An 18,183-nucleotide genomic window follows, 5' to 3' on the forward strand; every position below is an offset into this window, starting at 1 on the left:
AATACAAAAGAGCAAACGGGTTCATATGTTCAACATACTGTCACAGCCACTATCTCCTATCTCTAGGAACTGAATCAACAAAATCATTACATCTTTACAGCTAAGACTATAACTATCAAATCCTGAAATGTTAAATCGTTATTTCTGCCTTTTTATTTAAAAACAAAGATTTACATACAATTATTCATTTTTAATAATTTGTAATTTTTTTCAGTAATTTTTTTCCAGGGTGGTTTGCAATATGTGGCAAAGAAAAGAGACAGTATCTTAATAGACTTTTTCCTAATTATCTAATTATCTACAGAAGGGGGAAATGGGTAAAACTCAGAAAATCTTGCAGACAAAGGCATACGTTGTTGAAAATAATTGATGAATACTTTAAATTACATTACCTGAATAATTTTATCTCCTGGCTGTAATAATTTGGATGCAGGTCCTTCAGGCTGTACTCTAGTTACAAAAATACCCTTCAAGATAACAAAAACAGAAGTAGTATAATAAACATGTATTTATACTGAATAGGTATTAATAGCAGCAGCTATTGGCTGGCTATATTATTTTAAACAAAAAATGTTTCAAATCTAAAATTCATGCATGTTATTAAAGCCACTAACGTGTAGGGAAGGTATGAGTATAAGAAGGGCAGTTAATGGATATGTGGGATTCTGCAGCCCAATCTCTGAATAATTTTATATTTGCCTCTGGTACAAAATACACGTTAACTAGGTAGTAATGAAAATAAAGAATAAACAATTTGAAGACATTTTGAAAAGTTTGTATTATGAAAGGTTAATGAAAAATAAGCACACAAATAAGTGATATTGCAATAGATTTAGGAAATTAAAATTCACATTTTAAACATATTAATTATTTTTTTCCTTTTATATTGATTATACAGATGTAAAGATTTTGTATGGCATCTTGAGAAAAAAAGTAATTTCCACTTTAAACCCAAAACAGCTAAATGGACACTAAGAATCCTTGTTTCTGTAGAACTTTATTTAACGAAAAACAGACGAGAAGGATTAAATATTCTATTTGTATTAAAGGCAATATGGCAATGCACAAATACTCTAATCAAATCTGCAAATAACAGTGCAGATTTTTTAATGTCAAGGCAGTGTTATTTCTGGTATGCATTGCTTAGCAGCTTAACTATCACACCCTATATTAACTGAAGCTTTTAGACAATTCTTTAAGAAAATTAAATGGAGAGATCATTGCAATAGTTTAACCATATTACCTGTAATCTCACAAATCTTCAGAAACTGAATGGCAAGTAAGCTAAAGAAACAAGCCAATCAACCCATACATGCCTACAGACTCAAGATGCGGTGTGTATGTGAAGAGTTACAAGTCACCAGTTAGGAAATGAGAGCACAAAAGAAACAGATTTATAGAAAGTACTCCTGATTTGGAATATGTACAAAATGATGTTTAATTATATACAATTTAGGATTTATATGAAAGATTTATAAACGTTATATAAAGAATGCATGAAAAAAGCATTGACAAACAAAATATTCAACACTGATGTACAAATTATCACTATGTTTGTGATATTTGTTTTTTTCAATTTTTTTCAAATGGTTAACAGTGCCTCAATGGATAAAGTATAAAAGTTCATTTAAAGAACGTATTTTTAATTAATACTCACATCATCATCTGGTCTAAAGGGGTTTCCTCTACCCCCAACTCCTCCTGATATACTAAATCCAAGTTCTGGATCTTTTTCAATTCTTACTCGAATCTAAAATATAAAACATAATATTTAAAAGCAGGTTACTTAAATATTCAAGACTGTGAAAATGAAGATAATCAACCCAATTATCTTGAATATGTTAGGGACAGTATTATTTTTACAGTTGATTGTTTTGTTTGCTTATTTTAGAGGTATTGTTTATATTGCTTTTGTAAACTACATGGAAGGGAACTTTTAAGTCAAAAGTTAGCTCTTTAAAATAAATAAAATGTATCTAAAATTTTGACAGCATTCCTAAGTAATGTCTATGGAAGTAAAATAGTACTGTGATAATAAAGCCATTATCGTTTTAGTAAGCCTGAAAGAGGTCACAGTGAAAGAAAACAGCAAAACAGAATTGCAGTTAAATATAATTTTCAGTGCTTAGTTATAGGAATGAAATCCATAATCTAGTAACTGATCCATAAAATAGAAATGTCTCCGTTGCCTCTTGTTTTGATACCTCATGGCATTGTCTGGTTGGACCTGGAGGCTGAGTATAGGGATGGGCAACTTTAAGCATCAGATAATCAATCAATTGCTCTCTGGAAGGATGTCTTGCCACCGATGTTTGGGGTCCAGCATGATGGATTTGACTATAGTTTGGCTGAGGTCTTGAGGGATGACCCATCTGGCCATTCATCAAAGGTATCTGAATAAATGAAACATCTCTAAGTTAATGTTTACACCAGCAAGAATATATTTTGATTTATTCAGCTATTTTATTTATACACACATGTAGAAAAACAAACACTGTATTTTTAAAAACGCAATAATTTCTTTATGATTTCTAAATAGCTAATCTATTCACTCGTTTGGAATTGTTCTTGCTGACAATCAAACTCGAAAATGACTTATAAAACATTTGAGAATCTGCTAATGTATTTCATAGTCTCATATCTCTCAGATGTGTTTCATTTCCAGAGAAAATGAAGTGACATTCACCTAATTATGAACTCCTGGGGCACTTTTTTAATAGAAGGTCTGGTTGAATAAGCAGTGTTGACAAAAACTACATTAAATTAATACAAACGGTACAAAGAAAGCAGAAGAGTTTAAAAATTGTGAAGGGACTTGACAAGAATAAAACCAAATTCCTTTAAACCAGGGATATAGCCACAATCTTGGTACAAAGTCAACAAACTCAAAAATTTGTAAATGTTTTCAGGCCTTTCAATAAGACAGAATATATGTGGAAGTTGAGCATTCTAAGCAGCCTCGGCTATCATAGTTAATGGATAAATGCTAGAAATTTCAGTACAACATTATTTAGATACATGGGGCTCCTTCTGTTGTTGCCTGCTGTTACCACATGCCTCCCACCGACCCGTACGCTCCCATAGAGAGGGACTTCTCAGGGTGCCGTCCGCCAAACAATGTCGGCTGGCGGTCCCCAGGGGAAGGGCCTTCTCTGTGGGGGCTCCCACACTCTGGAACGAGCTTCCCCCGGGTTTACGCCAAATACCCGACCTTCGGACATTTCGTCGCGAACTCAAGACTCATCTTTTTATCCGCGCGGGGCTGGCTTAAAATGGGATTTTATTGTTTAAATTTATTAATTTTAAACGGGGTTTTTTAGTATGGTAAATTTTAATCATTGGGCTAATTTAAAATAAGTTTTTTAAATCGTATTTTAAATTTGTATATTGTATTGTTGGTTTTATTATGCCTGTACACCGCCCTGAGTCCTTCGGGAGAAGGGCGGTATAAAAATCAAATAAAATAAATAAATAAATAAACTTACTTCTAAAAATATTGATTAAAATAAATTGAATTCTTACTGGCCTTAATTCAATGGGTTATTACAAAAGTACTGAATTTTTACATGACAGAAGTTGGAGGAGAGAGCTGGAAAGTGAAGGGAGAAAGAGATTCAGGGTAACCATACCCTAGAAACTCTCCAGATATAACTATTAGGGTAGAGAGTTACAGTTTGGCAAGATTTTGTCCATTGGATAAAAGCAAATAAACGATTAGTCTTGATTGGATTTTGTTGGACCTGATATTATTGGTCTGATTACCTCAAATATCTCTCTAAATCCATTGAGGAATAAACTTGATTCATAATGAAGCCTTTGCATTTGGATAAAAGTCTATACATACAGTATCTTGTAACGTTAGTGTGAGTTCTAGTCCCACCTTAGGTATGAAAGCCAGCTGGATGACTTTAGGCCAGGGGTGTCAAACTCAAGGCCCGTGGGCCTAATCTGACTCACAGGGTGCTTAGATTTGGCCCGGTGGCCACCCTGGAAACAGTGAAGGACCAATCCATGGTGCCTCTGCCAGCTAAAACGCAGCTCGGGAGGGTCACACACAGCCCTCCTAGCTCTGTTTTTTCTGGCAGAAAGGTTGCAGGAGGCCATCGCAGCCAAAAGCAGAGTTCAGGATCCCGTTTTCGCTGGCAGAGTGCTCAGACTGCCATAGGCACCCCAACATGAGTGACGTTGAGCTGGCCATGCCTATACCAGGCAGGCCCACTCACGTCAAACACAACCCTGGTGCGGCTCTCAATGAATTTGAGTTTGGCACCCCTCCTTTAGGCCAATCAGTCTCTGTCAGCTCAACCCACCTCATGCCTGAGTTAAATAATAAAGATGCAATAAAAATCTAATAATAAAAAATAAATAACTAAATAAAAAGTTCCCTCACTGATTATATTACTCAGTTTAATGTTGGTGAACAATATTTTTCATCATCTATTTTTGTTATGTAAATTTCCTATGCTATTACTTTTTTCTTGACCTTTTACTTTTCCAACTCTTGACTTAATTCTTTTTAGCCAGCATTTCCAGGAACTCTAGCTGGCTCTCACCTCTTTCATTTCCTCCATATCAGTTTATATCTCAAACAATTCTGCTTGGGCTCATCATCTAGCTCTGATATTTAGCTTAATGCTAGTGTCCGTAAAAGTGTTATTACCTATAGCTGGTGCAATACTGGCAGCAGGGCTTTCATCCATGTGCAACTTATCATAAAAAATAAGCTATGATTAATTTTCTTTGCAATGAGATACTTTGCTCTGATTGCTCTGATTTCAATTAGCTCTGGCTGCCCACAAACCAAAAGAATATATCAAATCTGCCTATTTCTTCCTCCCTTTCCCTTATCAATTGATAAGTATCTGAATAGCACTAAGCCTCCACTGTAGATGAAGAATGGCAAGAGTGCTATGGTCATATACTTTCCTTTTTTAAACAGTGTCCAGCCTTTACTTTCTTCCTCAGATCAGCTCCTGAAAAAATCTCTTGGCATTAACCTACACTGGCTCTGTCCTTTTCATGGATGGGTCACTTTCCCCAGCTAGCACAAAAGCAGTCCAAGGTTTCATTGCTTCTAGTCCTACTTTTGACTGCCAGTCTGTCTTTACAACTTCTTATGGCATCACTGGAGTCATAATGAAATCCTTCACCAGTTCACAAGATTGTTTAAAATTTGAATTACTTTAATGATTAGGTAAGTAAGGGGAGGCAGGGAGATAATGCATACCATGGACATACCAGTACTGATAAGAGACTAGATGCTAATGCCCAGGGACATATTATTATTATTATGGTTCTGAGTCAGCCAGATATTTTGACTACACTTGGCATTCTTATCCACCAACAAGTCCTTCGCAAGAACCTGAGATAGGCAGATGTTTTTGTTTGATGGTTATTATTATGGTTCATCGCACCGTTAGCCAGACGTTTAGACTGGATTTGACATTTTTATCCACCGATCAAGTCTTTCCCAAGGTCCCGTGATAGGCAGCTATTATGACTATTATAATTTGTTAGTCCTCATAGGCACTGAGTATCTATTTCATTCCTACAAAGGTAATAATTTTATATGTTATTGAAAAGAAGAATGCTTAACTGAAAAAAGAGGAACAATCTTTCAATCTGCTACTGGCAGAAACAGCAGAGGAAGAGACGAAGGTAAAGCACATGAGCCTAAAGGTCATATATGTAAAATTAACATTTAAACAATACTAATTACTATCACTATATTACAGTCACATATGATTAATGAATCGTACAGTTTATTACCTGCACAGGAACTTTTTTAATGGCATCTGGAACAGTCTCTTTCAGACCAAGTGTGGCAGTTGAATAATTCTGCTGTCCAGAAATGAATACATCCTCCTCTACTGGATTAGCTGCTTGGGGATGCTGAAAATTACAAATAAAAGCATGAAAACATTTCTGCTATATACCAAAGTGAGTTAACCCTTTTTCATGCTGTTCACAAGTTTGTTTCTGTATATTGCCTTACAAATTACAGCATTTAGTTTGTAAACATACCTCTTAATAGCAGCTTTGCTATTTATTTTCTTCTAGGAACTGAAATATAGCATGACTTTGGACAAGTAGACATGCTGTTCAATGACTGATGCAATTGGTGCTTCAGTTTAAAATAAAAGGAAAGTCCTTGAACTCTTGAATCTAGCACATGTATTTTATCCAGGGAAGCAATATAGGAAATCAAATTAAAGACCAGAGCTACACAGGAAGAATATGGCTTTATTAAATTACAGACATTCAGTTAGTTTCGCCCATGAATTAAACAGCAAAAAAAAAAAAATGATGACAAAATGAAAGAAACTATAGAAGTGGACATGATGCAAATGAATATGGACATTTACATAGCACCATAGCATGTCTAAAAATTATACTAGTGCCAAAAGTGGAAGAAAGAGAAAATATACCAATAGAAATCAGAAGTCTGCCTAGTCAAAGTGACGGAGGACTAGAGTGAGAACTGGATTGTTATTTTTTTACTCAAAAGACGGTAAGTGCCGTGCATGGAGAAGCAATCCAGACTTGAAAATAGACTACTTATGGAAGGAAGGAAGAAAGCATAATATATTCATATCCGATCAAGATGATGAACGAATCTGATTAGATCAATCAGATGAACGCATGACAGGAAAGTAGGTTCAACCTTATTCATACTACAGTACATCCAATATTACAAGAGAATTTCTATTCATGTAATAGAACTTCGTTATATGAGCTGCAGATCTGGTCCAAGTGTTCCCAACCACCAAGAGCAAATTTAAAGGAATCTTTAAATGTAGAGATGTGCTGTAAGAATATCCATTTATCAAGAAAAATGAAAGATACCAAAATCTTTATTATATATACTTTAATCTATAATAAATAAATTTATAAATTAAGCTCTGTTACTACTTCTAAAATGAATATGTAAATAAATATATTTATTTGCATTAAAAAAATATATATTTTGAAATTTTCCAAACAAAAAAAAACCCTCTCACAATTCAGAATGCTTGATCAACTTGGAATAAAGTTGAATCATTTAAGAAATTCAAAGCAAGAGGCTATCTATTTATGTTTAAAATCATAGTGGTGCTGAACAAACGGTAGTTATGCCTGGTCCTGTAAGTTACAGCTATTGTGATGCCCTTGTTGTCACGTTATCAAAATTTGGGTGTACTTATGACAATAGGTAACTTCAACTCCCCCATCAATATCCTCTCCCATCTCTGCTCTTTAACTGCCATACTCTTCACTGCTTCTGCCAGCCCTGCCACCCTGTGCTCCAATGTCTCTGCTGTCTCTGGCTAACTTCACAAGGTGTGCCTGGACCTTTGTAAGGCAGTTGTTCACCAGGGCAGGCCTTCTTCCTGAGGCTGTGCATACTCTTGTCCAATTTGAAAGGCTCACAAGAAGGCTGACAAACTTGCAGTTTTGACAAAGACACACTAGCCTTAGGAAGAAGGCAGCTGCCTTACAAAGGGCTAGGTGGGTGCACCTTGCCAATAGTGGGAGGAGGAAAACAAGAGAAGATCAGCTGAAGGGTGGCAAGACCATTGGTACGCAGGGTAGCCAAAAGGGCAGAGAGATGGGTAGAGATATACAGGTGCGGGTAGTTGGAAACAGCCCCTAATCTTACTGAAATCTGGGACTAGGACAAAGCTGTGAATGGCTTGAGTCAGAGTGTATCGTAATGACTGGGTGGGATCTGGTTAACAATGGCAACTGGCATTATCATCACTAAACAATATGATCATGTGACATCATGCCTTATGACTGCATCACTTCATGAGGGAAATTCCAGGCTCAATTACTGCCATAACCTGTATGTTTATATTTCATCAAAATCTTTTTAAGTCATCTGCCAATGCAACAAATAAACTTGTTCCATACATAAGTTGTCCCACAGACTAAAACATGCCAAGGAGTATTTTTAAAATCAGAAGATGATCTGCTGTTTGGTTCAGAGCAGGAAATGCAGTAATATTAAGGGACAGGTGGAGTCATGCATTATTCTTAAATCATTACCTTTTTAAATCATTACAGTAACATATAAAATCAAACATAGTAAAGATTTCACAAATTGCAAAAATTCAATTGCAAGTCATTTCCAATTTCCTTTCAACAAGCATTTTATTAGGAGTGTACTCACACGAAGAACTGGAACACCAGAACTTCTTCCATCTGCAACACTCAAAGCAACATTGCCCTGGCTGCCATGCAGATCCCTAGAGCTGCCATAGTAAAAGTTGCTAACTGGAGCATAATTGGAATTAAAGGACCGTGACAGCATGCTCTGAATAAAGAGGGGACAGATAACAGAGATTAGTGCAGCATGCATAAATCACAAGCCATGTTATACACAAAGTCAGTGCAGACACACAGATTGCATATCATGTTATAACCATGCAAACAAAGAACCGTCCCGCTGTGAATACAAAATCTCCGTCACATGCCATGTGATTTTTCACAATGTAACTGAACATGCTGTCTGACATAATCACCACACAAAGCACAGTATACGCCCATTCATTTGTGAGGACCAACTCTCCCTATCTGCCCATCCCACAAGACCAGATTTTTTTGGGGGGGGAGAGCATGCTCTAGGTCCTCTTCCTGAAATCTTGCCATTTAGCAATACCTTGGAAGTGCGCCTTTTCCACATTCACTACATAGTGAAAGCTCAATGGAATTTCAGCACTTAATAGATGAGAGGTTGGCATCAACCCATTGTGAAAAGGCCACACAAACTATAAGACCGAGAACCAGGTTTAAATTGAAGATCAATATCCCGAAGTGCTATTTAACAATATTTCCAGTATTATGAAAACTTAATGAACAAAGCAGCTCCTGAAAAAGTCCTACAAAAGGAAGCCTGCTAATCACCCTTTAAAACCAGGTTTACTTAGAGTAGTCTCCAAGAACAAATGGAACAAGAGCCAATCTAGAAAAGAATTGGTATTAAGCTGTAGCATGAAAGAAAACCAAGCCTGAACAAAGTACAATGCTTTAATGCATCTTGAGATTGTAAAGATAGAGCTAGGAAACTTAAATCAAATAGCTTCAAGGATGTCAATGTTTCTAAATGTACTGGCTTGGACACCATATTGGAATACTTTGATTACAAGAGATTACTTTGACTACAAAGACCTTGCCCATAAAGAAATATTATATTGATTTCATCATCATAGTTTATCATGAGCTACTAAGTCATTTTGCATGTTTATTGCTGCTGCTTCTTATTGATTACGGCCTAGTTCCCAAAGAAAAACAGTTAAATATATTCAGGTATATTAGAAAGAAACTTCTCCCAAAACTATAGCCATAAGGAATGTCTTGGCTTTGTGTGTTTGTTTTTATTGGTTGTTGTTTATGAGTTTTATTGAAGTAATATAAATTGTTTTGCTTGCTTCCTGCTGGGCTCAAAATAGTCTCTCTAGATTGTATTACAATTAATTGTTTTAATTCAGTTCCATTATTTCTTAAGACAATTTTAAAAAATATTTTTTAAAAATCCTATTGTCAGTGTTTTTGTAGGGTAGGCAACAGCACTCAGTCAGAAGTAATATCCTACTTTTTGTGGCTTTAAGGTAAAAAACAATATAAAAAATAACAGGGGATTGTTTAAGCCAATATAACATTCATGACATTCCAAATTTTTCTCCATACCCTCGGAACATTCTTAATGTGGCCCATATTGTGTTTTTTTATTCCAAGCATTTTTTTACTCGCTTTCCCTCTTCTAATAAAGATACTGCTGAGGGAGAAAATTAAAATAAACTACAAAGTGAAAAATTACTTTTGCAAATCAAGTGGAGATAGCTATAAAGTAAACACGATATTGTGCATGAGAGAGGGATAAAATATCCATCATTTCTCAAAAGTCTGTGAAGGGATAGAGGAAAAGAAATTTTCTATTGCCATTTAAATCTAAAGCAAACGGACTTTCTATCAAAAATTCACTAAGTTTTTATGGCAGTCTAAGGCAGTCTCATGTTCCTCAAACATACTATTAACTGGTTGAAACTGCTTGGAATTAAAGCAAGTTTTTTAAAAATTCCAGTTTACATACTGTATTTCCATGTTTGTGTATTTTACTTATACTGGATGACTTTGGGCAAGTTACTCAATCTTCACAAGATTGTTGTGGGAAAACAAAAGGCAAGAATATTAGTATGTTTGCCACCTTGAGTTACATTACAAGTAGTCCTTGGTTAATGTTAGCAACTGGGACCAGACTTTTTGTCGCAAAGCAATGCAGTTGTAAAGCATGACATCATGAGACACATTGCAATCCCAGCACTTCCTTATTGTCATCATTAAGTGAGAATCAATACCAGGAAAGTATTGAAAACTGAAGGAATCAAAATTGGAAATAACATCAAAAGTCTGGATGAAGATGATCACTACAAATAGTATCCTTCAAGGATCTGAGCATTTTTCAAGCTGACAATATCAAGCACATCAAAGGTTAGAAGCACTTCTAACCTTCAACAAGAAGGTTAGAAGTGAATATAGAATAAGACTGAAGAAAAACTTAAAAAGTACAAACTCAGTAGAGGAAATACCATCAAGGCGATTAACACTTGTGGTTCCAATAATTATACACAGCTGGAATACTGGACTGGACTCATATAGAACTAAAAACTGTGGGTGGGAAGTCCAGAAAAAATGATGATAATGAATCGTGACCTTCATCCATGCAGTGATGTTGATGGACCCCACTTACCATGGAAAATAGGTTGGTATGGAATGTTGCAAGTACATCAGGCAGCTGAAGAAGAAAAAAGGGCCCTGGGAGAATATCTGAAGAGCAGTGAAGATGTGCTGAAGCTAGTATACGAGGAAGGCTTACTGAATACTGGAGAGACCAAACTGGCCGAAAGAAAGACCAAATGAAGACTAGAAAAGAGACATGGCAAGGCATTATAGGGGTAGTACATAATAAATAGCAGGCAAAGCAATAGCTAAGAGCATGAAGTTGAAGAAAGAGACAGAGGAGCTAATTATGGCTGCACAAAACATTAAAAACAAATGCATAAAGCCAGAATTGAGAAGACAGCAATAAACAGCAAGTGCTGCCTCTTGCAAAGAAGCTGAAGAAACAATGGACCACTTGGTTAGCTGCTATAAGAAGACTGCACAGATTGACTACAAACCAAAGACTGGGAATCTCCACAGACCATTTACAAACCATGACATGACAAAATAACAACAATGGTATATTGGAAGATCTGCAAGAAATATCATTTGTCTGCAAGCAAGAATTGGTGAGATGACAAAACAGGAAAAGTCATAGAAAATGAAGAAGCTAAAGCTAAATTCAAATGCATAAATATCTGCCACATAACATCCCAGAGTTAAAAATTATCAATAACAGACAAAGAAAGTCTGAATAGTAGACATTGCAATAGTCGGAGACAAGATATACAAAAAAGAACTAGAGAAAGATCACAATATAAAAAGACCTGCAAACAGTAGAATGACAAAAGAAAGCTATGATAGTGCCAGTAGTAATAGCTACCTTGGATATAATGCCAAAATCCATGGAGCACCACTTGAACATCATCACCATTGACAAAATACCCATCTGTCAATTGCAAAAGGCAGCTTTACTTTGAACAGCTTAGATCTTGCAACAATACCTTTAATATCATCAAACAACACACCTGCCTATCCCAAGTCCTTGAGAAGGACTTGATAGGTGGATAAAAATTCGGACTAAACATCTGGCTGACAGTATGCCCAGCACTAATATATAAAGTTTAGATCTACTCTATAGGGAGATTCGGCGGGCAAGAACTGAGGCTAGAGAGGTTGCAATTCAACAACCACCTTTATTGCTAACAGAATAACGCTAACAGAATAACAGTTAACAGGCTAAACATCTGTGAGGGCAACAGCAACAAGTGCAGTCTGACAACTGCTTAAATACAGAGCTGTCAGATGGCTGCACCAATGACAGGGCTTCAGTTTTCCTGCTTTGCAATAGCTCGCGTCTTAGCCAATCAGGATCGCACAGATGCTGACAAGTCTGTAGGTGGCGTCGTAGCCCCGAGGACTTAACACCCCTCTCCTCCCAGATAGCGCATGCATAATTAGATAGGTACGCTGGCCAACATCGGCTCTGCCCTGATCGTCTCAGTTCAGGGGTGGTGGCCAAAGGAGGAGCTGTTGAGGAATCCTCCGGAACTCCTGGAGACTGCGTCACCACTTCAGAAGGAGGCCTAGTCTTTACTGGGTAACCCAGTTCTTCAAGTAAGTCAGGTGTCGAGAACACTTCGGTTCCTCCAGCTTGGCATGCTGATCTGCTGGGCAATGTTTTTCCCCAGGGCATGGATAGGCCTGCTCTGGACATTGATTGGCTGTGCTCGGGAACCTTCTCCTTAGCTGGTTTATACGTCTGCGCCATTCTCTCCCATCTTCGATCTCGGCCCAGTTAGTTGTGTTATGTGGCCTGGCAGCCATCTCGGATTTGAACCACAGTTCTGAGCAAAGACAGGCTATCCATTGGTAAAGGTTCTAGTTTTGTTATGATTGTCGGAGAGTTATTTGGTGGCATAGCTGGGATGCAGTCGGTCCAGGGTGTGCGGAGCCAACGTCCCATTAGCATTTCAGCTGGACTTTGCTTAGTGACTGGACATGGGGTCGAATGTTGAGCCAGTAAGTACTGGCAAATTTTGTGGTGCCAATTTGCAGGGCCCAGGCGGCCTAAAACCTCCTTAGTCAATCTGACAGCTCGTTCGGCCAGGCCATTGGTGACCAAGTGGAACAGTGCCGTCGGGGCATGGCGAATGCCATGCCTAGCTAGAAACATCTGGAAAGGTGCCGACATGAATTGTGGACCATAGTCCAACACCACATTGTCAGGCAACCTGTGGGTCGCAAATAGCCATTCCAATACTTTAAGGGTGGCCTCTGCCGTGGTGGATGGCATAAGAGCCAGTTCCACCCACTTGGAGTAGGCATCAACTATCACCAAAAAAGACTGGCCCAAGAATGGTCTGGCAAAGTCCAAATGGACTCATGACCAGGGTGACCAGGGTGCTTCCCACTCCCTGACTGGTACCGTGGGGGGAGCTGGCCTGGATTTCTGACAGCATTTGGCTACCTATTCCTCAATGTCCTGATCCATTTTGGGCCACCACACATAACTGCGTCCCAGGGATTTCATGCATACAATGCCAGGTGGGCATCATGCAGGGTGTTTAAAATTGGTGTCCTTAGATCTGGCAAGGCCACTACCCTGTTTCCCCACAGGAGGCACCCTCTCAGCACCGATAGCTTGTGCTGTCTGAGCTGGTAGGATTGGAACTCGGCTAGCACTGGTTGCTGCGGCCAGCCCCTGCGCACCCAGTCCAGTACCCGAGAGATGATCTGATCTGCTGCGGAATGCTGGGTGATGTCCACTGCGGATATCAGGGTTTGTAATTTATTGATCAATAGGACGGTCACAGCTGGGTCTGGGTTGATGACCAAGAGGTCATCTTGGCAGGGAGGGGACAGCGACTGAGGGCATCTGCATGCCCTAGAGTCTTGCCTGGCCTATGATGCAGCTGGTAATTATAGGCAGCCAGGAACTCGGTCCACCATGACATGCGCGGTGACAAAATCTGTGGCGTTTGGCAATCTTCTGCCAACAAACCCAGAAGTGGCTTATGGTCTGTTACAAGATGAAAAAACAGCAATACACATAGTCATGGAATCTGACTGTTGTCATATTGGACTAGGACTGTGTTGGACATAAGCACGTCCTTCACAGCTTTAAAAGCAGCAGCTGCTTTCTTATCCCAATGCCAAGGCGTTTTGGGATCCACTAACCTATGCAGGAGCTCCGCTAGCAAAGCCTTGTGGGGCAAATATATGGCACAGAAGTTAAGCAACCCCAGGAATGCTTGCAATTCAGCCTTGTTCACAGGGGCAGGGGCATTCTTTTATCACCTCAAACTTAGATGGAGTAGGGTGGATTCCCTGGGAGTCAATAAGAAATCCCAGGAATTCAACCTGAGGAACCCCCAATTTGCACTTTTCTTTCTTTAACTTGAGACCTGCACTTCTGAAACAGGATAGCACAGCTCTCAACTTATTGACAAGGTCTGCCTGATTAGATGCAGAGATCAACACATCGTCAAAGTAGGGGACGACACCTGTTAGCCCATGGAGCAGCCACCTCCATTAAGCTTTGAAATAATCCGGGGGCTACGCTGACTCCAAATTGAGGCGTTTACATTTAAAAGCTCCCTGGTGTGTGACGATGCTGTGGCCTCGTCAACGGGTAATTGCTGGTAAGCCTGTTACAGGTCCAGCTTGGCAAAGATGGTGCCCTGCCCTAGGGAGTAGAGCAGGTGTTGCACCACTGGAACAGGACTTGTAATGCCCTATTAATGGTGCCCTTTATAATTAGCGCATATCCTGATAGAGCCATCCTGTTTGAGGGGGATCACTATGGGGGTTTCCCAATTGGAGTGATCCACAGGCTCGAGAACTCCCTGGGAAATGAGTTTGTCCAGCTCCTGGTCTACCTTGGGGTGAAGTGTGAATGGCACCCTTCTAGGTTTCAAGCGGATTGGCACTACCTGGAGTCCAAATTGAATGATATGGGGCTCACCGTATATTTACCCAGCTGGTTGTCAAAAACGTCTGCATATTCGCTAGAGAGGCTGTTGTAGATGTCAGGAACCATGGCATGGATGCCCAGTATGTTGAGGCCAAACACCGTAAACCAATTTAACCCCAGAAGGCTAGGCAGGTTCCCTTTCACGATGATCAAGGGAAGGCAGCCGGAGAAATTTCTGTGGTTGATGTGGAAATCATCACATCCCATTATTGGAATAGCCTTTCCTTGGTAGTCTTTCAGTCTGACCTGGCATGGCTTGAGGTGTTGCTTGGAGATGCTGGGCAAGATTTGCTGGATGGTGGCCCAGGGTATCAGGGACTTAGAGGATCCTGTGTCCACCTCCATCTTACAGGGAACCCCTTCCAGCTTTACCGTGAGGTAAATTTTATTGTTAGGTAAAGTCGCCGTGGCATGACTGACCACAAAACAGTCACTGCGACATCTTGGAGGTTTTTTGAATGTTTTCTTGTAGTTGGGCTCAGGCGGCCTGTGATTCACAGGCAATGCGGCCCGACAGACCGTTGACAGATGGCCCCTTTTGCCCCAGTGCCGGCAGATGGCGGTTTTGAACCTGCAATCGGCTGAGTTATGGTTCCCACCATAGCCCAAACAACTGGTCTGAGGGAACTTGACCACAGGGGTCCATTTCATTTTTGGTGCGGTTTTGAGGCGACTCACTCCTTCGTCCTTGTCCAAGGTGTCATCTTGATCTGAATCCTCATGGTGGACAACATGGCCTTTCCCGGCAGGGAGGGTAGATTCCTGGAACTTCTGGATCTCCACAGACTGACCTGTCAGACATTTCAGATAATCTGGCTTCGTCCATTGCCGTCTGTAGATTCAGCTCCATGTGGGCTAACAACTGCTGCAGCAGCCTCATGTCTTTGAACCCACAGACATGCTGGTCTAACAAGATGTCGTCAAGGTTGTGGAAGTTGCAATACAAGGTGGCTGACCGCAAGGAGGCCATGTGTTAATTAATCGACTCCCCTTCTCTCTGGATCCATTGGCAAAATGCATTCCTTCTGGCTATGTGCAAGGACGCAGGGGCGTAGTGGTTCTTCAGCTTTCCCAGCAGGGTCTCCCATGGCACCTCAAATACAGGCTGAGGGGCTTCTAGGGCTTGCGCAGTCCCGAACATCTCACAGCCACACAAACTGAGGAAATAGCCTTGTTTCTGAGCACTAGACAACTCAGTGAACTCGTTTGCCTGTAAAAAGCACTCAAAACGTTCGAGGTATGTGTCCCATGTTTTGGTGGCTGATTCAAACAGAGTGAATGAGGGCTGTGTTGCCATCCTTAGAAAAACGGAACGGAAGATAGCCTCTAGTGACTGAGCCTCAAGTCTGTTAGTGACTTAGCCGGTCTTACCTCAGTTTAATCCCACCTTCGTCGCCAGTTCTCTATAGGGAGACTCAGCGGGCAAGAACTGAGGCTAGACAGGTTGCAGTTCAACAACAACCTTTATTGCTAACAGAATAACGCTGACAGAATAACAGCTAACAGGCTAAACTTCCGTGAGGGCAACAGCAACAAGTGCCATCTGACAGCTGCTTAAATACGGAGCTGTCAGATGGCTGCACCAATGACGGGGCTTCAGTTTTCCTGCTTTGCAATAGCTCGCGTCTTAGCCAATCAGGATCGCATGGATGCTGGCAAGTCTGTAGGTGGCGTCGTAGCCCCGAGGACTTAACAAGATCAATCTGCAAATCTGCATTTAAAGGAAAATAGTACCTGAAATATCCAACATTAAAAATAAATATTAAAGAAAAACAATCCTCCACTCCGAGATACAAATGCTGCAGACACAGTAAGCAGATGTTGATCCTTACCAGAATAGACCAACAACAATAGATATGAGCCACCTAATATAATCGTTTACATTCCAAAATGTATTTCCATGAATAAATACATATATACACACACCGACTTGCCTGAGTCTTTGGCAAAGATGACTGATGCCCCTTTCTTCCTTTAGGGTTTTGTTTTCTTTGTCATTGCTGTTCTGTCTTGGTATGTGTCTGAATGTGTGTGTGTGTGTTAAATTTTTTAAACAAGTTAAACCACCAAGAATTGCTGTGCATCATGTGGCATATAAATTTAGTAGTTATATAATCAGAAAGTTAACTTTATTAGAAATCATAGCATTAATCCTCAAAAAGCTTGTTAACTTTGCTACTTTTTAAAACATTTAAATATATAGTGAAAATGTTTACATTTTTATTTAGATAAAAGTTTTTACAATAACCTCTTGTAATTTCTGTTCAACAAATTCAATTAAAATATTCAAGAGTATAGTTTATTGGACAGGAAACCTTCTGTTCTGACTTATTTAAAACTTCCTGTTTATTTGCACAGTTTCTATGTCAAAGCTGGAAGAAATGGATAGCTATAGTGACAGGCTATATTTTGAGGGAAGTAGTCCTGAACCAAATACTTCCAAGGAAAAACTATTTCATAATTAAAAATTTTACATCAAACAAATAATCCCAATCCTTGACATCTGACAGTAAAAGATGATTAAATTTATGTAAGCATGCTCACTAATAGTCTTCAATATCATACATGAGGCCAAATGAGTCTTAAATTTAACAGTTTACCAGATCAGCAGTTTTCCTCTAATCCTCTACTGTTGTATCAGAAAGCTAGAAAATACAAGTTTTTGTGATCCACACTTTCACCAACCCCATATTTGGGGGCGGGGGGAGAACTGGAAAACTATGGAAAGGCAACAAGTGGGACAATAGAGATTAATACAGAACTAATATCTGTGTAAGAGTACTTCAAGACTGGGAACAAAAGAACCCACAGCCTGATGAAATTTCTATGTGAACTTTTTCAAAGATATATTATGTATTAGATTGAATTTGCTCTAAGTTTCAAGTTTCTGTGTTACTAGATATAGTTAGACATTGACATTCAACCATAATTATGGTCATAAGTTGTACCAGTTGTTAACTGAGTAACCATGTGACTGATTTCATGATTTTTTTCCCCCAACTGCTGTCAGGAATTTTGAATTTAGTTTCATTAACTTGCCCTGAGGAAATCCACTGTGATTTCAAACATCCAGTAAATGGCTGGTCATAAATTGTGGATTACCTATATATTGCCACTTTCCTAATACCCCTGAAAAATTAAATCATTTGAAAAATTGCTACCAGCCCTCAGGGAAGTAAGTATATATTTGATATTTTTCATTTTCACGAGAATGTATAATCAGCAAAGTAAAAACCATGTCACCTTAGTTGTACATTATATTATCTTGGTGTTTCAAACATGCTGCTGAAGATGGTTAGATTTTTATCTGCTTAGATGTGATAAACATTAACTTTATGGCAATGATTGATGATTTTAGAGTTCTTCTATGTATTATAATAAAACACCTAGCTGGCTAATCCTAAAGCTAACTTGCCTATTGTATGAACATGAGTTTATTACCAAACCTATTACTGAAATTTTGAATGATAATATCACAACCACACATCCCTTAAAATGGCAGGCTTTTACCAGCTTAATAAAAAAACCAGCTGCTGAATTCAAGAAGAGGAAGTAAAACTGCTTAC

The 18,183-nt window shown here is 39.1% G+C and overlaps 2 protein-coding genes across 3 annotated transcripts in view; both read right to left on the reverse strand.

Annotated features, from left to right (window-relative positions):
• The window catches only part of ERBIN (erbb2 interacting protein), an 86,215-nt gene that overhangs the window by 1,320 nt on the left and 66,712 nt on the right, over nt 1-18,183 (reverse strand). Inside the window, exons 22-26 of one of the 2 annotated variants that reach the window (XM_058169509.1) lie at nt 8,153-8,296; nt 5,770-5,892; nt 2,205-2,393; nt 1,658-1,750; nt 393-467 (exon numbers count right to left, since the gene is read on the reverse strand). In XM_058169509.1, coding sequence (XP_058025492.1) covers nt 393-467; nt 1,658-1,750; nt 2,205-2,393; nt 5,770-5,892; nt 8,153-8,296 — 624 coding nt within the window. The remainder of the gene's footprint in view (nt 1-392; nt 468-1,657; nt 1,751-2,204; nt 2,394-5,769; nt 5,893-8,152; nt 8,297-18,183) is intronic. The other variant, XM_058169510.1, reaches the window with a different exon arrangement.
• On the reverse strand, nt 8,303-18,164 carry LOC131191414 (uncharacterized). The gene is made up of 2 exons (XM_058169517.1): nt 14,620-18,164; nt 8,303-12,488 (listed from the first exon to the last, which is right to left on the reverse strand). Exons 1-2 carry the CDS (start codon nt 15,266-15,268, stop codon nt 12,235-12,237), a joined length of 903 nt encoding a protein of 300 aa, XP_058025500.1. The 5' UTR covers nt 15,269-18,164; the 3' UTR covers nt 8,303-12,234.

This window comes from Ahaetulla prasina, chromosome 2, assembly GCF_028640845.1.
Source record: "Ahaetulla prasina isolate Xishuangbanna chromosome 2, ASM2864084v1, whole genome shotgun sequence".
Lineage (NCBI taxonomy): Eukaryota > Metazoa > Chordata > Lepidosauria > Squamata > Colubridae > Ahaetulla > Ahaetulla prasina.

Bases quoted from the DNA above. Each gene is read 5' to 3' on its own strand.
- LOC131191414 (XM_058169517.1), bottom strand. From the start codon at position 15,268: ATGAAATGGACCCCTGTGGTCAAGTTCCCTCAGACCAGTTGTTTGGGC. The intron at 12,489-14,619 runs GTAAATATACGG...GTCTTTGCTCAG, and splicing joins CGTTTTTGACAACCAGCTGG to AACTGTGGTTCAAATCCGAG.